The sequence below is a fragment of the Pipistrellus kuhlii genome, unplaced genomic scaffold (genome assembly GCF_014108245.1).
Source record: "Pipistrellus kuhlii isolate mPipKuh1 unplaced genomic scaffold, mPipKuh1.p scaffold_m20_p_15, whole genome shotgun sequence".
NCBI classification, from domain to species: Eukaryota; Metazoa; Chordata; class Mammalia; order Chiroptera; family Vespertilionidae; genus Pipistrellus; species Pipistrellus kuhlii.
In genome coordinates this window covers 30,893,919-30,918,331 of record NW_023425460.1, presented here as the reverse complement: position 1 = coordinate 30,918,331, position 24,413 = coordinate 30,893,919, and the positions used below count along the sequence as shown (strand labels likewise).

The following is a 24,413-nucleotide window of genomic DNA, read 5'->3' as shown; positions in this document are numbered from 1 at the left end:
TAAGCTCTCTAGCCAAAAGCTTACCACCTACCAGAGTGCGGCAGATGAGCAATGATAACAAAAGCCAGCATTTAAGGAGTGCTTATTACCCTGTTTCCCTGAAAATAAGACAGTGTCTTATATTAATTTTTTCTCCCAAAGTTGCGCTAGGTCTTATTTTCAGGGGATGTCTTATCTTTCCATGCGCTAGGTCTTATTCTCGGAGGATGTCTTATTTTCGGGGAAACACGGTAGATGCAACAAACAAACAAACACACACACATACACACACAAAACAAACAACAACAACAACAAAAAAACCCAACAAACCCCACACACTTTATAAGTATTAACTCACATAATCCCCTGAACAAAATACTATTATCTCCACTTTATGGAGCAGGACAGAGAGGTCAAGTAACTTGTCTAAACCTGCACACGTTAGTAAGTGGCAGAACCAAAATCCAAATTAGGACATGGGTTCTTACCCAGGGCATTTTCTAAAATAGTCATATTGCTATCAAGGTGCGTCAGATGCAAAGGAAAGAGACGGGTTTCGACTAGAGTGCGGATTAAGGGAAGCTTTTATGGAGGAGGCATTTACTCTGGGTCTGGAAGGTCACCAGGTTTGGGGGGAGAAGGAGGAATACTCAGGGGAAGGAACAGCCTGACTGAAAGGAGAGTCTGTCTGGGGACCAGCCAGCTGAGGACAGCAAAGATCGGGCTGAGTACGTGCCCGGGAAGGGAAAGCAGGGCAGGAGGCGGCGCCCAGATCCGGAAAGTCCCTTAGGCCCAGGCCTTCTCTGTAAGGAAAGGGAGACCACAATCTCAAACTGTAACGGCGGCAGACAGGAATTCCCGGCCCCTCCCTCACTTTTTAGTAGGATGTCCCGGGTCTGAGACCAAGGCGCGCGGCCCGCCCACATGTCCCTCCGGAGCTAAGGGCTGGCGGCGGTCAAGGTCGCCCGCGCCGGTTCTGGAGCGGCACGTCCTGGCCCGGGGACCGGCGTCCCGAGCGCAGCCCCGGGGACTTGGCTGCCAGGCGGGGCGAGGTCAGGCCGGGTCAGGAGCGCGCGGGTACCGGTACCGGAAGGTCCCTCCGCCGTCACTCCCGCCGGCCACCGCTCCTTTGCCCGGTGTGATCCCTAGAAGGTCGATGGCGACGCCTCCGGGACACTCTGGTCGTCGCTCGGCTCCGCCCCTCAGGCCTAGGCCTCCCGGAACAATGGCCTCCGCGATAGGACCACGCTCTGCCAATCACTCTGCGCCACGCCCCCAGTTCCGACGTCGTACCTGGCATTGGTGGTATTGTTCCCCTTGTCCCCGTGCGTCAGAGGCTGGCGATTGGTTAACCGCGTTGCCAAGCTCCGGACGCGACTCAGCCATTGGAGGCCGCGGGCCCGCCCCGCCCCGCCGCCTAGTTGAAGGTGACAGTCTCCTCCAGCCGGCGCGACGGAACCCGACCGAGCGACTCCAGCCTCACGGACCCCAGCTCTCTCGCTATGGCGCCGCCGTCAGTGTTCGCCGAAGTCCCGCAGGCCCCGCCGGTCCTGGTCTTTAAGCTCACCGCCGACTTCCGGGAGGACCCGGATACCCGCAAGGTCAACCTGGGAGTGGGAGGTAAAGATGCCGTGCCCGGGCACGTGAGTTGCCCCGGGAGAGGAGAGGAGCGGACCTGACTTGGGGCTCTGGGGACTGTGGGGCGAGGCGGAGGCCAGCTTGGCACTGGGGTAGGGATCGGGGAGGAGGCAAGATCATGGAGGCTTAGTTCATTCAACCTGCTTATTTTACAAGTGGGTATCTGAGCCCCTGGCAAAGGGAGATGTGCCCAAGGTCACACAGAACAGAAGTGGAGGCCAGGAAGCTAGCTCAGTTTCCCCCCCATCCCCATTCTGTGTTCTTAATACTCCATTCTTAACGTGGTAAGAAATGGGCGGCCAGAGATTGCAGGGAGAGAGGGTGAGATAGGAAGCCTGATAGGCTTGGAGTCCTGCTGACGGACAAGGGAGAACTCAGCACCAGGGAGCTTTGCTCTGAGTCAGTAATTATGTGAGTGACTCCCAGATGCTAGTCAGGTACTTTCCCAAGCTGTGTGTGTGTGTGTGTGTGTGTGTGTGTGTGTGCGCGCGCGCGCGCGCGCGTGAGAGAGAGAGAGAGAGAGAGAGAGAGAGAGAGAGAGTGTGAGTGAGTGTAGGGGGTGTTGAAGACTGAGGCTTTGTTTTGACTTCAAGAAGTAGGTATTAAGTGAGATAAAAGAGATGGAAAATGCTTCTATGGCAGGTTAACGCTCCCTGGGGGGGACCTGGGAATAGCCTTTTAGAAGTGGTAAGAACGAGTAGAGATGGTGGAAAGGAGTCGGAAGACATTAGAAACTCATTTTCTACACATCCTTGTCTTCCTTTCTTGCTTGTATTTTTTGGACCTTGAACAGTTCATAGCATGGGCCTCAGTTTTCTGCTTCTGCCAAGAAAAAGATTTGGACTTTAAGTGCCTCTTGAACTCCTTTAACTTTAATCTTCTCTGGTGAAATTTTTATTTATATCACCATCGTTGGAAACTCCACACCCTTTCTGGACCACATACAGAGTCCAGCCAGGAAGAAGAAAATCAGTGGGTTGATGTTCAATGCTAGGGAACAGACTGACTAAAAGGGGTAAAACTTTGTATATATATAATTGATTTCAGAGAGGAAGGGAGAGGGAGAGAGAGAGCTGGAAACAGCAAAGGTGAGAGAGAATCATTGATTGGCTGCCTCCAACAGGCCCCACTCTGGGGATGGAGCCCACAACCTGGGCATGTGCCCTGACTGTTAGGTTAGGTCCCCAAAGGAGGAATGCAGGAGACCAGAGTGGCGAGGGATCACAAATTTATTCGATCATCTTCTGCATACCAGGTGGCTGAGCCTGGATGGCTTCAGTACCCAGTGACACGGGAGTCAGCGGCTTTTAAAGGACTCTTGGCGGGCTTTTTTTCTGGATAGAGACTTCTTTATGCATACCCAGAAGGGAGAGAATGGAATGTAGTCACCGCAAGTGAAATGTGGTCTTCAGCCAAAGGGAATGTCCATAGTGAAATGACCTGAAAAGCCAGTTCCCCGGGGGAGAGGTATCAATTCAACTGCTCAATCAAACCTAACACTGATCATGCCTAGGAGTCGAACTGGGACCTTCTGGTTCATAGGTTGACACCCAACCACTGAGCAACACTGGCTGGGCAAAGGAGTAAAACTTTTAAAAAGTTTTAAAAAGACAGTTGAACTGTTTTGTAGCAGAGGTTGGCAGGAAGGCAGTTCAGAATCAGGCTACCCACTGCGACTGTTTGTGTTTGTGCATATGATCTGTTAAAAAGACTTCACCAAAGATTATGGGGGAAAGATAAGAAAAAGCCATTAAAAGGTAAGGGTTTGTTGAAGCTGGTGATTTGTTGAAGCTGGGAAATGGGTATATAGGAATCCGTTATGTTATTCTTGAAATTTTGTAGATGTTTGACATTTTTCATAAGAAAGCATTTTTAAATCAATACTATGTAGTTTCATCCACAGAGGAAAGTGATATTTCTGGCAGGCTGTAGAGTAGGAGAAACATGGAAAGATTGCCTTGAATTGAATTAAAGTGGGTACCATTCAACCTCTTATTTAAGTCCAATCCAAACTTCCAAGTATTTCTTAGGGCAAGATATATGGTGGAGAGCTAATATTGATGTAGATCTAAATATATTTTTTAAAACCTCAGATTTTATTGACTCAATTACCTTTGAATTATCTTACTGGGTTTTTATGAGGATTACATACATCTAAAGTTACACAGAACAGTTTCTGGCACATAAGTAGGAGTTATGTGAAGATTAGCTATTGCTGTTATTGTTTTGGCATTTCTTTGGGTGGGTCACATAAAAAATGTCGAATAAAAATTTTCAGTTCAAGAACTGCAAAGTGGCAGTTTCTGGCATTGGTTCAGAAGTAAAGTGCTCATGCAGAGAAAAAGCACCCTGCCAGCCCAGACCAGTGGTGATTGACTCAGACGCATAGTTAGCTCAGAAGTTCCCTTCAACTGTGACAGCGCCTTTGTCATGTTTTCCAGGAACCCGGGAACTTCACCTCCTTATTATAAGCAAACTAGAGTCCTAATGCATGAAATCGTGTGCAGGTAGGGCCCCTAGGCCTAGCCTGTGATCAGGGCCATCTTCGTCCCACTTGCCAGTCCCCAGTCCCACCCCGCTGCCACCACCCACCGGGTTCCCCTCGCCAGTTCCATCCTGCCCCACTGCCACCCACTCTGGTTCCCCCGTACGCTATTTGGTGATTGGAGCCTGCAGGCCGGGAGGTGGGGGAGGGGAAAGGACTGAGAGGTGGTCAGTGCACCTCATGGCGACTGGTAGAGCGGTCATTCTGGTGTTGTGCCGTTATGGTCGCAGGTCTTTTATTATATAGGATGATTATGCATTTAATCTCATCTCATGGGTACAGTGACACTGCAGGGTTGTCACTATTGCTGATGAAGCAGGCAAGTTATGTGGCCATTGGTGGTGTGGAACTGTGATCCTACGTCGGGTCTCTCACACTCCTGGGTCTCTGCTCCCTCTTCTGTTTTGGGTACTTGCAGGCGCTCCAGAGGCAGTCAGTGCACTGTGGTGGGAAGAGCCAGGAGACCTGGGTACAGACTCAGTGACATGACCTTGGATGAGTTATTTAACGGACTCAAGTTGTTGAAATGAAGAGGCAGGGCAGAATGCCCTTTCTTTAAAATGCTGCTCTAAGATTCACTAGCACATTACCTGACTATAGAGTAGGATAATAATGCTACTGGCCTCTTCCGTTGACTGAAGGTTAAATAAATATGTGAAATGTGATATGTAAATAAAGTGTTATATAAATGTTATTTTTGATGCTTACTGTGACCTTTTTATGGATGACAGGTGATGGATAAGGGTCTAAATAAAGTAAAGTAAAACAAGAAATCTCTTTCAGCCTCTGTATGTGCTAGTTGAATACTCATCCCACAATATCTTCTTTGTGAATGAAATGTAATTAGTCACTAACTTTGAGTCACCAAACTCCTTTTCCTCCAAGCTAAAGTCCAATGGTAATTATCCAGCTCAAGTTCTAGTGATGTTGGACATGTTTCGAATAAATTGCAATCATAATCTCATTAGTTAGTTGCTACTTGCAGATTATTTCTCCAGAGTTTCTTTTTGCTATGACTATTTGCATAATTTTCTTATAGTTAAAGCAGAGCATCACATTTTCCACTGTTAGTGTGATGTTCTCTGAGTTGACAGTTTTAGTGCTTCTCAAAGTTTCAGACAAATAGCTTTAGGCTGGGGAGACATGGGTCCAGCCTGAAGCAAGACATTTCTTCATGGACCCCAGTCCATTTGTCATGTAAACGTAGCTTTCTTTTGTTCCAAACTGTACTCATTTTAATATCTGTTGTCATTTTTAATGTGGGTTCTGGCATCTTGGGATAAAATTATTGGAGAGATGTGCTATAGTAGGTGTTTCTGAGTACCCTTGGCCCTTTCCCCAGAACCTTTGTTGGAGAAGGGCCTTGGAGTGGGAATGGGTAAAGGAAGTGGAAATCTTAGGAGGAGGAGAGGGTGATGGTTTCATCTTTTAGTTCTCTATCTTGTTCCTTTCGTCTGGAAAGCAAGACTGCTGGACTCACCTGAAACCTGTGTGACTCCTTTAAAAGGGTTTCTACCCAGGGATAACTGCAGTGCTACAGGAAGGGAGCGTGCTGATAAAAAGGCCGCTCACACAGTCCTCCGGGACCTGCTTGATTTGGGCTTTTTCTATCCATCTGTTACTCTTAAAAAAGACACATGGATTAAGTATGACAGTCTGGTTCTTATAGACCTTGTGTTCTTGGAAAATTTATTTAGCCTTTCTGGTCTTAGTTTCTAGATCCCTAAAATAGGGATCACAGTATCTATATTGTGAGTTGTTAAAAGAATTGAGAGTAAAAAAAGTAAAGCATTTAGCATGGTCCCTCATATGTGCTAAGTATTCAGTAGGTCCTTGTTATGGCAATGGCTTTGGCTTCTTTACATCCTGAACTTCCCTGAAAACCGGACTCACATTTGCTATAGTTGGCTGGGCCTATTCTACAACCACCTCCAATACAACATGTTTAAAACACAACTCATCATTTTTACCTTCCTCTCAACCTTTTCTTTTTTTCTTTTCCATATGATCTACGTCTTGGTCAACTCCACCACCACCAGTCATTATTCAAACTAGAGAGAGATTTTGGAGTCATCAGGGACCCTTTCCTGGATCCCATATCTATTTACTTGGTTACTACCTTTTGTCTTTTTTACCTCATAAATATTTTTTTAATAATCTCTCCTTTTCTTTATCCCTTCTGCTGCTCCTTAATTCAAGACCTCATTATTTTCCTTTGGGATTATTGCAGTAACCTCATGACTTAAATATCTGCTTCTGTCCTCCTCTCCAGTTATTTTCTATCGTGTCAGTCAAATGATCCTATTACAGCTGTCCATGTCACTCTCTCTCTTTTTTAAAATATATTTTTATTGATTTCAGAAAGGAAGAGAGAGAGAGAGAGAGAGAGAGAGAGAGAGAGAGAGAGAAACATTAATTTTAAAAGAGAATCATTGATTGGCTGTCTCCTGCATGTCCCACTTGACCGGAATCGAACCTGGGACCCCTCAGTCCGAAGGCTGCTGCTATAATCCATTGAGCCAAACCAGCTAGGGCTCCATATCACTCTCTTGCTTTCAGTGGTTTGCCCAGTGAAATGATGTTCTAAGACTCTTTGAGCCACTCATTGGTATTCCTCCAAGGATCCTACATTCCAACCATGAAATTGCAGATCCTCCAAAACCTTATCTCTCCAAGCCTTTTGGACTTTGCCAGGTGTTCTCTCTGAATGAATGCTTGTCTTTATCTTTTATATCTTTCTTACCTCATTGTCTGCAAAATCTTCCCTGACCCCTCACAGGAGAAATAATGGCTCTATTCCTATGTTTTCTGGAGGGCAAGATTTTATTTTATCTTAACCATCTTTGTGTAGCTACTTGTAGCTAGTCCCTGGTTCATGATAGATTCAGTAAATCCTTGTAGGATGAATGAGAGAATAGAGAAAGGTATTAGTCCAGAAACAGGAATAAAATCCCTTGGGCAGCAGGAACAGTGGTTGTTGATAATGCTCCATTCACCCAAGAGGAATCTGCATTAGGCCTTTTAGGTGAAGTATTGGGAATATATCTGGAACTGAACCCAGGGAAATGGCAGTGAAGAAGGAAAGGGAGGTTTAAACTGGCCAATTTCTCTTTTGTCACTATAGACACACTGCTTCCCCGACACCAGTTGCATTAGTATTTCTCAGAGTTGCACAGGGTATACATTACTGGTAAGAGCCATACTATAGCTTTTTCTTGATCTCATATTTTATTTATTTAAAACATACAATTTACAAATATTGTCTTGCCACTAAAATTGCTCATGTATATTTGAAAAATGCTCAATTGCCTTTATAATAAGAGATATGCAAATTAAACTACTCTGAGATTCTATTTGCACTCTCACAATACAACAACACACACACACACACACACACACACACATACACACACACACACACACACCCCACTCGGCGGGTGAGGCTGTGTGGGGAAGCAGAAAGTCTTGTATGTTGATGGTAGGAATGTAAACTGATAATATTCTGATGGAGGACAATTTGGACATGTCTGTCAAAAACCACAAATGCACATGTTTCTCAGCCCACTCTACCATTTCAACCTTACATGTAACATATATTTGCACACGTGTAAGACGATGTCTGTACAAGGTTGTTCACTGAAGTTTTGTAATAGCCAAAGATTGGGAACAGTGCAAATGCTCATCAACAAGAGACTAGCAAAACAAATTATGGTATACTCATTAGTTTTGTGCTGTAGAAAAGAACAAAAACATTGTATGCACAGATCCAAAATATCTTCAAGTGGAAAAAGCAAGGAACAAAACTGTGTATTATGGTATGTGCTACCTTTTGTGTGAAAAGAGGGGGAAGTAGCTGTATTTCCTTGTGTACGATTAGAAGTTCTGGAAAAAGAATCTTTTTTTCCTTTTCTACACAAAGAAATTAAGAACAGTTTATTCACGGAGTGAGAGTATTTGGAACTGGGTTAAATGAAGATAAAGATGGCATGAGGGCATGTGAATGTGTCACCTATTAGTTATGACAATTAGTTATTTGGTAAGTGGAAAAAAGCACACTGAAAATTCTATATACAATCTGATCCATATTTTATAAAAGAATATAATCATGTAAAATAAAGCTTATAAGGTTGTATACCAACCATTTCAAACTCCTTATCTTTGAGTGCTGGGATTACATGTTAATCATAATGTTTATTATTTACTTTCTGGGCTTTTCTAAATTTTCTACAATCAACGTGTGTTGTTCAGTAAATAATATCAACCACCCACAAAGTGATTTTTTTTTTTTTTTTTTAAGTTAGGGATTAACATTGGGCAGAAATCAACCAAGTTAATCAGAACTACTCTAAAATTTGCACTTGCAAAAGTATAGGCTTGTTGGAGACCTAAACACTCAAGCAGATAGGCAAATGGTCCCTGTCAGGAATCCTACTCAGAGAGGTCACTGGCTTGGGTGCAAGCCAGGACAGCTGCCCTCTAAAGCCATAATCCCCAAATAAGCACAGGGTAGTATAAAAGGGGAGAAAATCAGTTACAGGATAACTCAGAGTGGACAAAAAATACTGTTAGTGTAGAAGTGCTTAGAAATTTGATTGCAAGCAAGATTAAATATTATGAAATAGATGCAATTAGATCAATAAAAGTGTGAAGCACATGAAGTGGGAAGAACAGCTAAGATGGTAAACACTGAATGATGTCAGAACACTGAGAGAGGACACAGATGTGTTTCCGTGGGCTGCTGAGGGATTGTGTAACCAGTTGTTGGACCTTCAGTCACTGGGCGTTTGCTTGTCATTTGTCCCCTTTCTAAAGGGACAAGAGGAGGAGGTAGGCCTCCTTTCACACACCTCTCTCTGCATGTTTATGTCCAAAGGTGCAGCCTTCATCTGAAGTAACACCTAGCCCTTTTCTGGAAATACAGAAGGAAGCCGATTGCTGAGCCAATGGCTATAGAGACCTCAGTGCACTAGTAGTACTGACATAGCATTTGTAAGATATGTCATTTTAGTTCACTGAGGGCTTTCACATGCATTGTCACTCCATCAGGCTCTGATGTCCCAGTTTAATTTAACATTCTGTTTTTTGGTGATCATATATTTAAGAACAATAAGTTCTGTAAGGATAGGAACCATGCCTGTCTTCCTACTTGCCTAGCACCTAGCCCAGTGCTTGGCCCAAAGCGGGCAGTCACTTCCTGAACTTTGGTTTGTTTTGATCAGATGGCGATAGAACTTTCCCTGTTCATAGTTCCAAACGCTTATTTGCACAAAAGCCTCATACATTCCCCTTATGTAACTCTTCCCCATGTTCTAGCTTATCGCACGGATGACTCCCAGCCCTGGGTTTTGCCTGTAGTGAGGAAGGTGGAGCAGAAGATTGCCAACGACACTAACCTAAACCACGAGTATCTGCCAATCTTGGGCCTTCCGGAGTTCCGAACCCATGCTTCCTGCCTTGCCCTCGGGGAGGACAGCCCAGCCATCCGGGAGAAGCGGGTGAGTTTTTGGATGAGGATGTACGTTTGCTCTTCAGGAACTGTGAAAGTGAAAAAGAGGTTGGAAATCCAAATTGTTTGAAAATGTTAGGTGTTATGTCTATTGACCTGTCAATGAGTCAGGGTTTAAGTAGTGCGACCTCAGGAACCTGATAGTGCAGATAACGTGCTTTTGTGTAAAGCACAGCTTCTTCAGTTGTTCACTTTTTTGCCCAACTGATGATCAGATTTCAGCTACTGGATTTGAAGCAGTGAGAGGAAATGCCAAGCTAAGGGGATTTAATGGATTGATCAAAAGACTAGGGTCTGGACCAGCTCTGCCACTATTTTTGACCACAGGCAAATCACTTAGCCCTCTGGCCCCTATGACTCATTTACGTGTTATCGAAACACTAGTTTGTGGTTCATAAGGCTTTTATCAGATTTTTGAAAGTAGTCTGTGGCCCCCAAAGGTTCAAGAGCCACTAGTCTGGATGCTCTCTGAAGTTCCTGTCAGTTTTAGTAGTACTGTATCCTTTTATTCTTCTAGTCTTGGTCACAGCTTCTCTCATTGCAGTGCTTCCTGGTACATAGACTGTGGATAACTAGACACCCTTGGAAGAGGAGCACATTTGGAAGCAGCCAATGAGAGAGGCTCTATGTGGCAGGAAGTGGTTTGGTGGAGATTCTCAGTGTTGTAGGGATTCAGAGACGAGGGAGGCTGATGATGGCTGAAGATGAGACTTCTGCTGAACCTTGGGAAACGAGACTAGCACACTGGTTTTCAACACTGGCAATGTTAGTATAATCTCAGGAGTTTTTAAAAATATACTGATGGCTGGACCCAACACCAGACCAGTTAAATCAGAATCTTGGATGATACCACCCTATCCTGCCCTTTTACTACCTTCCCTTCATGGGCATTTTTAAAAGTTTTATTATTATTATTATTATTATTATTATTATTTTTTAAATATATATTTTATTGATTTTGTACAGAGAGAAAGGGAGAGAGATAGTTAGAAACATCGATGAGAGAGAGTCATCGATCAGTTGCCTCTTGCACACCCCCCACTGGGGATATGCCCGCAACCAAGGTATATGCCCTTGACTGGAATCGAACCCAGGACCCTTTAGTCCCCAAGCCGATGCTCTATCCATTGAGCCAAACCCGTTTCGGCAAGTTTTTATTTTTATTTTTAATTCAATATATTTTTATTGATTTTAGGGAGGACAGGGAGAGAGAGATAGAAATATCAATGATAAGAGAGAATCATCGATCAGCTGCCTCCTGCACACCCCACACTGGGGATCGATCCTGCAACCCAAGCATATTCCCTGACCAGGAATTGAACCGTGACCTCCTGGTTCATAGGTTGATGCTCAACTACTGGGCCATGCCAGCCAGGCAACGGGCATATTTTTAATAGCCCTCCAGGTGATTCCAAAGTACAAGGTACAGAGAGAAGGTATTTGACTGAAGTAGTGGGAGCTCGGGGCTAGAGGCAAGAGGTAAGCAGGTCTAATTGTAAAGAGACTTATCTGATGAGGCAGGCTGGTTTTAGCAGTGGGGCAGGGGAAGCCACCTGAAGGTTTGAGCAGAGGAGTTACCCAATACAAGTCTGGAAGAAGTTAAACTTGCTGGATGAGTAGGAAGGGGAAGAGCTTAGGTTTTTGCAACAGTTCAGTCAGATATAATGCAATTTAAACCAGCGGCCCTTATCACTCCCCTGGGCCATTGTCTAGTGCGCCCTCACGAGTGGAAGGGACCACATCTTGGCGACACCTGATTTATCCCCACATGCTGTTACCCATATGCTTTGATAAACAGGACTGCAAGGTCTAGTGAAGGTTACACAGGGCACATTATTATGCGTATCAGAAGGCAGTGAGGCTCCAGGTCGGTGATTAGGCAAGTAATTCACTTAATTCTGATGACTTACTTCAAGGAACTGAAAGGGAATACAGGTAGAAATGGAAGAATGGAGAGATTATTGGTGGCGTTGGGACATTGCTCTGACAATCTGGTGTTTCCATAGAGGGAGAGGAGTGTCTTGACGAAGTTTGAAAGTGGGGAATTTTGGCAACTGAGGATTCTTTTCTGAGATGCTGCTGATAGTTGGAATTCTGTTAACAAATAAAAACAGAGATTCTGTGTTGGGGAGTGTCTTCCCCTAAGACATTCTTACACATTTATTAACTGTGTTGGGCAGACACTCGTTCCTTTGCCCAACACTCCCCATTAATGATCACTTAATGCTGTAAGGCTTGGGGCTTTACTTGTAGAATATAGCCCTCTCTCTTAGTCCAGTGCATTTCACATTTTCTTTTTTAAAAATATATATTTTTTTGATTTCAGAGAGGAAAAGAGAGGAAGAGAGATAGAAATATCAGTGATGAGAGAGAATCATTGATCAGCTACCTCCTGCACACCCCCTACTGGGGATCGAGCCCACGACCTGGGCATGTGCCCTGACCAGGAATTGGTGCTCAACCACTGAGCAACACCCTCTGGGCTTTTTAAATCATTTTATTGTAGAAAATTTCAAATATCTACAACAATAGATAAAACAGTGTAATGAGCAAACCTTCATGCATCTATCACCTAGCTTCAACAATGATCTGTATTTGGTCAATCTTGTATACCTCCCATCCCACTGTCCTGCCAAAGCTGAATTATTTTACAGCAGATCCTAAAATTTATTTTAAAATTTTACAAATAATACATGAATACATTTTTATTTTTAAAAGACAACTTACAGGTTAGGCTACAGTCCCTTTGACCACTATTCTCCATAGCTGAGGCCCCTCCGCAGAGGTTGCCACTATTTTTAGGTTGATATGTGCCCTTCCTTTTAATTATATAGGCTTTTCCATGTGATCTTTTCCTTTCTTTCTCATTAATTCTATAGACATAGTAAGCAACATGGAATTTAAAACATTTCCTTGCTGAAAGAGTTATGCCAAAACCTCGTTTAAATCATGAAAGGGCAAAATCAAAGCTATAGAGGCAGAACAGCAATGGTATAATGACTAGAGTGAGAAGACTTGGTATCCAGCTCTGCTACTCACCACCTGTGTCTTCTTTGGCAAGCCGCTTCTCTCAATCAGTTTTCTCATGTAAATTTCGGATCTAGAACTTATTTCGTGGAATTGTATGAGATTCAAATAAGAATGTATGTGAAGGTATTTGGTAAATGGTAAAACTTAGGATTTTTCTCATTGCCCCTGTGAGGTCATTTTAAGATGAGATGAAGCTCAAGGAGAGAATAGTATTCCCATGTCACCTTTGTTTCATTAGAATATATGTTTAAGGATTCCGAGGCCTGCATTATGGAAGGAGAAAGCAGTATTACAGATTGATGTCAGTGGCAAGCTGGAAACGTTATGTTCCAGGCTTCTGCTGGTGGGTAGTTTTGAACTTGGGTTGTGTATTAAAGGGATTGGCCACATTCTGATGTGGCCTAGGTATGACCTCTACCCCTGTATTCAGAAGGGAAGCTCCCCTTAGAGTCAGACTTCAGACTTCCCTAATGCTCATAGTTAGCCCTAACGCCCATAGTTCCCTGATGTTCATAGTTAGTCCTAATGCCCACTTTGAGCAATGTGCTTCACTTCTCAGCCTCCGTTCCTCATTTGTAAACATGGGCAAATAATAGTATCTTCTTTATGTAGTTGTGAGGTGTGATGAGACAGTACATGTAAGGGCTTAGCATAGAGCAGGCACAAAGTAAATGCTCATCATTACTATATTTCCCCCGATATTTTCTGACTTCCCATTATCAACCCATGACCCTGCTTCTTCCCTTCAGGTAGGAGGTGTGCAGTCTTTGGGGGGAACAGGTGCACTTCGAATCGGAGCCGAGTTCCTCGTGCGATGGTACAATGGAACGAACAACAAGGACACGCCTGTCTATGTGTCCTCACCAACCTGGGGTGAGTTCTTTAAGCGTATTAAGAGGAGAAACAAAGAAACTAGGAGCAAATATCCTCATGATTCTCACTGTTTACCCAGAAAATGTAATCTGGCCCTGAATCAACTGACATTTAGGAATGGCTCCAGCAGTGGATTTGGGCAGGACACATGTAATACGATGCTTAAATTCACATTAGGAATACTTTTTCCCAAGACTCTTAGTAGACATGTCTTCAGGTGAGTTAAAACTTCCCAGAGGAGGCACAGAATGTAGATATAGGGACCGTTAGGATATAAGTTTAGCATGAAGAAGCCTGTTTGAATTTGTTTTTGGTTACAACCATTCTTCTGAGTCTTAACTCCTCTCCTAGATGTCACTCAGTGGACATTCCAGGGCCATGGAAGTTGACTTGTGTCCTTTACAATTACACCTCCTTGTGATTATAAAACCATTTACATTTTTATCCCTTTGCCTGCAGAGAATCATAATGCTGTGTTTACTGCCGCTGGATTTAAAGACATTCGGACCTATCACTATTGGGATGCAGCCAAGAGAGGACTTGACCTCCAGGGTTTCCTGAAGGATCTGGAGGTGGGTGATGAGATGAAAAAGTAAGCAGAACCATAGGGAGCAGGAAAAAGTTTTTCGATCAGTTGATAAGCAGGGGAGTCCTGCTCGTGTCCAAGCTGACGTAGCTTCCCTTTCCTCAGAGTGCTCCTGAGTTCTCCATCTTTGTCCTCCATGCCTGTGCACACAACCCAACTGGAACCGACCCAACTCCAGAGCAGTGGAAGGAGATTGCCTCCGTCATGAAGGTAACTAACTGCCTTTCCAGAGCATCTCTTAACAAGTAGTCTGTATTAACCTTTAATGTGTTCAGAAGCCATACCTATTTACTGGAGAATGTGTAAGTGGACAAAAAAACTGAAGAAGATAAATATTAACTGTAAATCCTGTTATTCAAAGAAAACCACTGTCAATATTTTGGTGCAGAATGTAAGTTTTTTATTATTTTTATTTTAGTATAGTTATACATATAAATATTTGTTTTACAAAGGTGGGATCATTTTGTCTAGTCCATTTTATAACATACTTTGACTTTGATTTGAACTCCCTTACATGTTTTTAAATGTTTTGTAGCATTGTTTTCCATGCATGGACATGTCACATAGAGATGGATTTGTCACAAATCAGTTGATGGACATTAAAATCTCAAGTTTCTTGCTCTTATGAACAATTATGTAATAAAACTCCATTGTGTTACTTCTTTGGGGTAACTTTCTAGATTGGAATTTTTAGTTTAAAGTGTACATATGTTATTTATTAGTGTTTTAAAAATACTGAGAAACTATTATATAACTGGCAGCATGGGATATACTAGTGAACAAAGCTGCCCTCAAAGAGCATACATAGCCTGTTTGGGGAAACAGTCATGTGAGACAGTTTTGTTGGTGGAGTTATAGAGAGGCAGATAGACCGGTCTTTGGGAAGTGTGTGTGTGTGTGTGTGTTGGGAGGAGTGATATTGCAGAAGAAGCCTTCCTGGAAGAAGTGGCTTTCATGTTGAAACTTGAGGGATGGGGACAGGTGGGGGCTGGCTGGAGGGGCAGGAATGTTCCCTGTAAGGGAAAGAGGTCATGGCCTGTTTAAGGAAGTGAAAGTAATTCCTGGCCTAGATTCCAAGGGCTTTGGGGGAATGTGAGTCATGAGGCTAGAGAGGTAAATGGGGACCAGAGCCTGTGCTGAGGCACTGGCTTCATTCTGAGGGCAATGAGGAGCCATGAAAACCCTTGATGTCATGAAGTGACATGATCAGATGTGCATAGTCTTCAAGTCACCTTGGCTACATGGCAGGGAATGGATCACAGGGAGTCCAGATTAGACAGGCTGAGAGAGCAGTTAGGGGGCTATTACTATAATTCAGGTAGGCGCTGAGGGGGACCTGAGTGAAGCAGGTGGCAGTGACAGATGTGAAAGGGTTCTAGAGCTCCCAGGAGACAGGAGTGATAGGACTTGGAGGTGATTGGATGTGAGGGATGAGCTGCAGAGGCGGCACAGGAGGATGCACCCTGGCTTCCGGCTTGATGGTTGGGATCAGGGAGGTGGTGCCCATGTAGAGAGTGAGCCCAGAGGAGGAGCGAGTTCAGTGTGGGGAGCCCTCTGAGGAGACTGGAGGATAAGAATAGAGAGCATGCAGCGTCCTTGTCCGGTGGAATAGCCTGAGGTTGTGAAGAGGCCCTGGGGATAAGGAGCTAACATTTGACTGAGCTTATCACACCAGGAATTCGTGGGAAAGAATCTGCCAATGCAGGACAGGCATTGCCTCCATACGGAAGTCCTGTTGGCAAGGCGGCATCATGATGTTCTGGGTTGATATACTTAAAAAAACAAGGTTTACCAAAATGGTTAGATTTAGAGGTTGGTGTTTAGCTGCACAGAGAAATAGAGATGTAAATGGTGATTGGATGCAGAAAAGAGAGAGAAAGAGGAGAAATGGGCAGTTTCAGAAATTCCTTCCAGAAACAGTTGGGGAAGGAAAGGCAGTGTCTGAGGTTGGTTCCAGAAGGATGTCCTGCCTGACTCACTTTCCTTCCTCGCAGCGCCGGTTTCTGTTTCCCTTCTTTGACTCAGCCTATCAGGGCTTCGCATCTGGAAACCTAGAGAAAGATGCCTGGGCCATTCGCTATTTTGTGTCTGAAGGATTCGAGCTCTTCTGTGCCCAGTCCTTCTCCAAAAACTTTGGGCTCTACAGTGAGTGCTCTCCTGAGTTGCAGCCCCACCCTCGACCCCCGCCCGCATCGGGGCCTCCCAGGCTGATTCTCATCTCTTGTCTCCAGATGAGCGTGTGGGGAATCTGACCGTGGTTGCCAAAGAACCTGACAGCATGCTGCGGGTCCTTTCCCAGATGGAGAAGATTGTGCGGATCACTTGGTCCAATCCCCCTGCTCAGGGCGCACGGATCGTGGCCACCACCCTCTCTAACCCCGAGCTCTTTAAGGAATGGTAAGGCACTCACAGCCTGAGGGGCGAGGGGTGGGGATGCAGAACAGGAAGTGCCCCGTTACATTTAACTGCCTCTTCCTCTCATTTTAGCGGAGGCAAGACAAAATTACTTCAGCCTCCTTGAGTCTCAGATATTTCTATAAAGTAGGGCTGCCACCTACTCTCACGTGCATAACACAACACACGTGGCTCACAAGCACTGGGGACAGAGGAAGGGACACTCGGATAAATCTGCGTTTCCCCCACTCTCCCACCACCCAGGCCTCATCCCCTTACAGTGGGGGAAACAGGAAGGAATTCCTGATAGGATAGAATATCCAACTTCAAGTTAGTGTGACAATTTGGGGGCTCTTCATTCTTAACTTTACATATATTTTATCTTATTTGAAACAGCAACTTTTACATAGTAGCTAAATCTGCAACCTCTACTTAATGAGTCCTGATAAAAATATATCATTCTGTCTAGATCAGCTCCTAGGTGAAGTCTGAGTTAAAACACAGGTGGTATTACAGCTAGTACACCCAAGACTAGAACTGAGTTCCATCGGTGAAGATAGTCCTTTCCTTCTGCCTGGTACCCATCTCTCTCTGGCCTGTATATCCCCCATCCAGGCACCCATGTACCATAATGAGCAGGTGGTAGTCCCATTTTCAGCTTGTAGATTGAATTGTGGGTTTTAAACCTCTGTGTTTTCATGTATTCTCTCTCCGATCTGCATTGTATTTATGTCTCTATCCACTCAGGAAAGGTAACGTGAAGACAATGGCTGACCGGATTCTGACCATGAGGTCTGAACTCAGGGCACGGTTAGAGGCCCTTAAGACCCCTGGAACCTGGAACCACATCACTGAGCAGATTGGAATGTTCAGCTTCACGGGGTTGAACAGTAAGTGCCCTCTCCCAGTGCTCACTATTGGAACCAGCACTCCTCTCAGTCAGTGTCCTTGGACTCGGCTCCGTTAGCTGTTGCCTAATTGGTCAATGAGAACTTTGGACCAGAACAAGTTAGGTTTTCTCAGTGTGCCCCATCCATCTCCTGAACTCCCTGGGTCTCAGAAGATCATAACTGTGGTCTGTCCTGCGTCCTATAACCAAGATATTTTCATTTTTGTGGGCTGGGAAGTGGCTCAGAGCCAGCTGCGACGTAACGGGGTTTATGGCTTGGAGCCTTGATTTATGAAAGGCCTGTCATAAATGCTTAGGTACTCTTTGACTCTTCCTTAATACTAAATATGAATATTACATATTATTATTCAGGGACCTAATTTTTTTAATTGACTTTTTTTTTTTTAGAGAGAGAGGGAGTGAGAGAGGTAGAAACATTGAAGTGAGAAACATGTCAGTTGCCTCCCGTATGCACCTTGACGGGATTGAACTTGTAATCTTTTTGGTGCGGGCTGGCCCCCCCCAACCAACAAAGCCACCTGGCTGGGCAGGGACCTACTTACTTAACGGGTCTTTCCTAGTCTCTTAAGCATTGCCCTCAAAAAAGAGGTTACAAAGTTACCTTTCCATGTCATAAATAAAAACTTAGGTTGGTAGTTGGAATTAAAAGATGGTTGAATGTCCCAGTGGGTAGCCTTGAATGATCCTGGTCAGCCGTCAGTAGGGCCTATTTGCAGTTGGCTGTCCCTTCCAATGACAGAGGGATCCTTCATTTAATAAGTTATTCCCGAGCACCCACAGTCCAGGCCACATGGTGCAGATATAGCCACTCACCTGCATGTGGAGCTTTTGTGCCCAGCTTGGTAGTAAGTGGGGCATCTGAGTAGTACCTGGAAGGTATTTTAAACCAGGGCCACCAGAATGCCATCTCTCTCTCTCTCACCCTCTTCCTAAAACCAATTTTTAAAAAGATGAACTGAGTTAATATAAAGTGCTTAGAACACTGGCTGGCACAGTGTTTGCTCCTTTGATTATTATTATTTTGTTACCATCTTAGTTTGGGCTGCTATAACAAAATACAGACTGGGTGGCTTAAACAACAGAAATGTATTTCTCACAGTTCTGGGGTCTGGGAAGTCGTTAGGTCAGGGTGCCAGCATGGTCTGGGCCTGCTGGTGGCTGTGTTCTTGCTTCATCCTCACATAATGGTGAGAGAGCACGCTCTCTTTAGTCTCTTATGAGGGCACTACACCCATCATGGGGCTCCACCCCCACGGCCTCATCTAACCTAATTACCTGCCAAAGGCTCCACCTCCCAATACCGTCACACTGGGGTTAGGTTTCCACAGGAATTTTGGAAGGAGTGACACAAGCATTCAGTCCATAACAATTATCCCAATCCCTCAAATGATGGTGTCTTAAGGGTACAAACTAGACAAAAATCCGTTGAAATTCTCTCATGGCTTTGCAACAAAGCAAAGAAGCTCTGGAGATTGTGGCATAAAGGAAGTACAGGCGGTCCCTTCCTGCTCCATCCGTGAGCATTTCTGCAAACCCATGGGAAAGTGCTCCTGCTTATGTTTGAATGAGAGATCAGATCAGATCTGCAGTGTCTGCAGTTTTCCAGCCCGCTGGTTCATGCACACAACATTTACCCAGCTCCTCTCATGCATGGGGCCTTATAAAATGTACTGTGAAAATGAAATGTCCAAGGGAGGTTGCTTCTAGGTGCTCAGGGATAAGCAAATTCAGGTTAAGGAAGAAACGAAGGAAGCACTTCCTAACCAGTTTTTCGTATCAATGGAATCTTCTGAAGTCTGAGGGTTGTTTCAATTGATAGCATGTCCTGTGAATGGGATGTGCAAGGTTTGGTTGGGAGGTAGTCCCAGATTAAAATTCCCATGAGGAGGAGCGCTGGGGATTAGAAAGTCAGCTAACATGACTAGTTTTCAGAATCCATTGAGGATATTTCCCTGTGTACAAATGGACAAAATAGCTCCTGTGGTTTTCCTTCTCTGTATTATAATACGAGGCAAAGAAGGAAAACTGTAATTGTCATGGAGTCGCTGAGGCTTAAAGGATTCCTACTACTCTGATTATCTCTCTTTCTGTTTTCAACAGCCAAGCAGGTTGAATATCTGGTCAGTGAAAAGCACATCTATCTGCTGCCAAGTGGTCGGATCAACATGTGTGGCTTAACCACCAAAAACCTAGATTATGTGGCCACCTCCATCCATGAAGCAGTCACCAAAATCAAGTAAAGAGGTACCCCGAAACCAGCACCACCAAAGCGGCCCTCTCTCGTGTGTGTTCCCTGCTGCAGTCTAGTTGTCTACAATCATGGATGAGACTATTGCAAGACTGAAAGCTGCTCTCGTGAGGCTGGGCCCACATGAAGAGAACATCCCTTGAAAAGAGATGCGGGCCTGGATGAGAGGCCTTCCGAAGGCCAGAGCAGATTAAGCTTTCTGTGTAAGAAGAATACAACGGTACTTCGACCCTGAGTTGTAGATACTTGCCCCCTTGCTAGAAGCAAGAGTCTTGCCTGTGTCCCTTGTGCGCTTCTATGTGTTGCCTGACTCTGTACAAAGTCTAGTCCCAAAGATCAAGTTGTCTGAAGAGCCATGTGTAATTGTGGGTGTTGGCTGTCAGTAAAATTCATCATCTCTACCCAGAGTGTCTGTGTCCCTGCTCTTTCTGCATGGTTGTGTCCCTAGCCCTAAGCTTTAGTTCTTCTGTGCAGCCAAGTACAAAATACATTTACATCACATGCACACAGTTAACTGAAACAAAAGTTTCACAAAACGGTATATAGTCTTGCTACGTGCAGTGCATTCTGATATTTTCTAGTCTGTTTTATTGTTCCATTTCACTGAAGAAATAAAAGTGATTGAGACTCTTATGTAATTGACTTTGTGACCCACTAATAGGTTGTAACCCATGGCTTAAAATGAAAGCTATAGAGTCCTAGCAGGTTTGGCTCAGTGGATAGAGGGTTGGCTTGCAGACTGAAGGGTTCCAGGTTGGATTCTGGACACAGGCATATACCTAGTTGTGGGTTCGATCCCCAGTAGAAGGCATGCAAGAGGTAGTCAATTAATGATTTTCATCATTGATGTTTCTCTCCCTTCCTCTCTGAAATCAATAATATATACATATGTATGTGTGTGTATGTGTATATATACACATAAAATGCTATAGAGAGGCTAGAGTTAATGACTTCTAAGACTCCAATCAGCCTCTCTCTCAGAGCTATAGTCTCTGCATATTGTCCCTGACCTGTTCATTTTTAACTGAGGGGAGGGTGGATTCTTTCACTACTTGGTGAAGCATCCCATTCTATTGATGGGAGTACCTTAATTAAAGAGATCATTTACCTTGATCCAGAATTTGGTCTCTGTCTGTCATCCTCCCCTGGCACCCTTCCTCGCTTCCTTTAAACCACAGACACCAAGCCCACTGGCACTTCTAGTTGATGGCCTGACAAATATTGGAAGTAGCAGCCGCTATTCCTAGTTTTTGCTTTTCTATGTGCAACTTCCTCCCTTCCCCCCACTCCAACTCTTCGTGTTCCTCCCAAGACCTTGAGCTTGGAAGGCACCCACCAGTGCCTCACGCATCACATGGGTTCCACAAACAATTATTGTCTTAGTGCTTCTTGTTCTCATTCACACTCTGGCTTCTCATTTGAGTTTTACTTTCCATTTCTGGCATTTGTTTCTGCAAAATCTTACCTGTCTTCCCAAAGTACAGCACCGGAGCCTTCCTGTAACCTTGAGGGCAGCCTCACACCTGGTCTCAGAGCCGAACCTCTTCAGGCAGGTGGGCCCTGTGAGATTATCACAGGTGAGCTCCACCCAACCTGCATCTCAAATAAACCACTTCAGAACTCCCAGATTCAGGGCAAGGAAACCAGTCACATTCCAGGAAAGCATTTTCATTTTATTGAAAAATTATTTACAATTCATTAAGTCTTCATAAATGCTTTATTTTAAAATTAAAGTCCTTTTTTTTTTTTTTTTTTTTTTTTTAACTTTCTGTAACCTGAAGAAAATTGGGGGTGGGGAACAGGGATGAGAGAGGTGACAGGCTCCTTAGGGATTCTGCAAAGGGATGGATGTAACACAACAGCAGTGGCCTGAGCCCTGTGGCCTAAGTGGTAATGCAAGAAGACTGCATAACAGTTCTTACTTGAAACTCAGTCCCCTGGTTTGGGTCTGAGGCACCCAGCACAGGGCGGGGTGAGGGGGTGACACTGCTATTCCTACTAGGCAAGAGTAGGTGTTGGGTAGTCTTGGAACTATCGACGTCATGCACTACTGAGCCTCAGGCAGAGCCAGGCAAGGGATGTGAAGTCAGTAATACATTGCTAAATATGCTGCCGGAAAAGGCATCGCCAGCTGCAAAGTCTTTACTTCCACAAGCCGTGGCCCTCCTGTCTGCAACACCTGCTCCAGTTCGGAGGGGGAGAGGGGATGAAGTTATGTGGGGTGTAGGCTGTACAACAGCCTAGGGTGTGCCAAGAATTTCTGAGGACTTCCACTTCTCGGAGGGTGCCAGCTCTCCCCATCAGTTTCAAGGACACTTGCGAAGACCATTTACAATTAAAAATAGACCTCAAACTGCCAGAACTCATTTCACTCTGCATTGCAGAAACTTTGGGCTGAAAGCTCCACTTTCAGTTAAAATAGTTTTTAACTTTTTGTGGGCCCGGGACCTTTGAGGATCCATGAAAGCTTTAGCCCTCTGGAAAACAGGCATAAGAACACAGACACTGAATTCCTAGTGGTAGGGGTTTCATAGACCCTATGAAGTCCAACTATGGACCCCCTGGGGTGAGGGACCCCAAGTTAAGAACCCCTGAGTTAAAGGTTCCTATGGGTAAGCTGCAAATAACCCAGAGGAATCATCATGATTATTGATTGAATGGGGCCATAGGAGTAATGGTTGTGGAGGAAGGGAAGGGAAGCCTGATGGCCCACTCCAGGGAAAAGTTAGGGAATGGTTTGGAGATTCAGCAGGCAGCACTGGATCAGGGCAATAGATCAGAAAGCGTCCCAAAGACCTTCATTTCCACACTTTCCCTAAAGCTGGCTCTGTGTCCTGATCAGAACGGTTTTTTTTTTAAATTCAAGTAGGTACGTGCAGTCATCCTGCCATCTGGTGGTTATGCTTGGAATTGCATCTGCCCCCACATCCAAGTGAAATGGCAGAAATCTAGTACGTTCTTGGAATAAAGTACACATGGCTAACTTGCTGGGGTGCAGTAAGGGGTAGGATGAAAAAGGGGAATGACTTTTCAATGTTCCTGTGCAATGCACACTTGAAGTCCAATGAGACCTTGCATCCTTCTTAGCTGACGTGGGCACTCTTTGGTTTGTCATGGCTAAACTTGCTTCAACAGCTTAGAATTTTTCCATATATATACACACACACATATATATGGGTAAATATATATTTGCTTTGATTTGAACTTAAAACCTGAAGCTCCATCTCTGGCCCCCGATCGGATCTGTTCCCAGTTCCTCCTCTTCCGGAGCAGATTGATGGATCAGTAACTGCCGATTGGGAGCCAAAGCAGATGTGTCCCTGGGAAAATCAGTGACTTGAGGTTCCGTCTCGCATTCTTTCCACTCCAGCTGAGACCCCAGTTCCCAGGCTGCTGGAGCCCTTATCTAGCAGGAAACCCGTCACCAACAGTTCTCTGTATGGTAACGTCATTCCCACATGGCTGAATCCCGCTGCCCGGAAGTTCTGGAGGAACTCTTGGTGCATCTTCTGAACAACCATCATGCTTGCTGCTCCAGCCTCCACTGTGCCTGTCAGCGGCACCTTCTGAGCTAAGCTACGCATGAAGTATGGCATTGGGATCTCAAAGAACAAAAAGGGCATTAGGGGCCCCAGAGTGGCATTGTCAACTTTGAGTCATGTCTTCTCCAGTCCCAGACTGTGCTGTGGACAAGGCCATTTCTAGCATGTTCCACTCGAGGCACCTCCTTCCATCTTGGCCACCGCAAGGCTCTGAGTCCAACTGGAGGCGACGAGGGGAAGTCTGCCAAACTGACAGGGGTGGAGAGGTGGTGAGGGAAGCGGAATGCTCTGTCACCTGCGGGAGGCCTTGGGGAGAAGCAGATGATGGGAGGGTGGGTTCTCCCCCAAAGCTCTGGAATGTCACACACCCAGCAACAGTTGTCTGCCCATCATGTGATGAGAGGTGTTAAATTGGAGTTCTCCTCAGAAGCTCTCTCTCCATCGGGTGACCTCTTTCTTTTTCGACCACCTGAAAAACAGTTTGTAAGGATCAACCTGTAGGACTCAGAGGACACTCATACTCTCTTGGTGGTCCAAGCTCTCTTCAAAATAGAAGCAGAAATGGAGACAGTTTGGCAGGAAGCAATCTGCATTGTACCCTGCTGCTGATATCAACATGTTTACATTTTTCAAAAAAATATATTTTTATTGATTTCAGAGATGAAGGGAGAGAGAAATAGAAATATCAGTGATGAGACAATCATTGATTGGCTGCCTCCTGCACACCCCACACTGGGGATCGAGCCCACAACTCAGGCATATGCCCTGACCAGGAATCCAACTGCGACCTCCTGGTACATAGGTTGATGCTCAACCATTGAGCCACGCCAGCCAAGCAGCATATTTATATCTTGAAGGACTAGGATGCACCTTTCACCTGAGATGACAGCATTACAAAGTCACAAACCCAGGCTAGTGCCAATGGAATGGAGATTTCCTGGAGAGAACTGACAAAGGCTCATGTGATGCCTCGGGATCATGCCTTTCCCATCCTCTGATCCCCATTTATCAAGGATGCAGCAAGAGCCCAGGGCCTCTGATGGATTCCCACGACTACTCCTCACTAGGGTTCCCAAAAGGAGTCAATGGCTCCTCCTCCATGAGGAAGAGCCTGTCATGCTTTTTCTTCTACCCAGCTGTAGGTGGCTTCCGTGTGGGCGAG

The 24,413-nt window shown here is 44.9% G+C and overlaps 2 protein-coding genes and 1 long non-coding RNA gene across 6 annotated transcripts in view; 1 reads left to right on the top strand and 2 right to left on the bottom strand.

Moving 5' to 3' along the window:
* The first annotated feature begins 1,393 nt into the window (after positions 1-1,393).
* GOT1 (glutamic-oxaloacetic transaminase 1) lies at positions 1,394-20,342 on the top strand. The gene is made up of 9 exons (XM_036438808.2): positions 1,394-1,599; positions 9,476-9,657; positions 13,448-13,571; positions 14,031-14,143; positions 14,263-14,367; positions 16,152-16,302; positions 16,389-16,554; positions 17,299-17,441; positions 19,562-20,342. Exons 1-9 carry the CDS (start codon positions 1,482-1,484, stop codon positions 19,699-19,701), a joined length of 1,242 nt encoding a protein of 413 aa, XP_036294701.1. The 5' UTR covers positions 1,394-1,481; the 3' UTR covers positions 19,702-20,342.
* LOC123652385 lies at positions 14,048-14,769 on the bottom strand. Its single transcript, XR_006741706.1, has 2 exons — positions 14,450-14,769; positions 14,048-14,417 (listed from the first exon to the last, which is right to left on the bottom strand). It is a non-coding gene; the product is annotated as an uncharacterized LOC123652385 (long non-coding RNA).
* Positions 20,343-21,417: 1,075 nt separating the features above from the next.
* CNNM1 (cyclin and CBS domain divalent metal cation transport mediator 1) overlaps positions 21,418-24,413 on the bottom strand; it is a 50,694-nt gene continuing 47,698 nt past the window's right edge. For 2 of the 4 annotated variants that reach the window (XM_045581977.1, XM_045581978.1), the window contains one exon: positions 21,418-23,492. In XM_045581977.1, coding sequence (XP_045437933.1) covers positions 23,332-23,492 — 161 coding nt within the window. In that variant the 3' untranslated portion in view covers positions 21,418-23,331. Of the gene's footprint in view, positions 23,721-24,413 lie in introns of all 4 variants that reach the window. The other 2 variants (XM_036438801.2, XM_036438800.2) reach the window with 2 other exon arrangements.

Excerpts from the sequence above, each read along its gene's own strand:
- GOT1 (XM_036438808.2), top strand. The coding sequence starts at position 1,482 with ATGGCGCCGCCGTCAGTGTTCGCCGAAGTCCCGCAGGCCCCGCCGGTC. Across the intron at positions 13,572-14,030 it reads TGTGTCCTCACCAACCTGGG|AGAATCATAATGCTGTGTTT; the intron begins GTGAGTTCTTTA and ends CTTTGCCTGCAG. Across the intron at positions 14,144-14,262 it reads GTTTCCTGAAGGATCTGGAG|AGTGCTCCTGAGTTCTCCAT; the intron begins GTGGGTGATGAG and ends CCCTTTCCTCAG.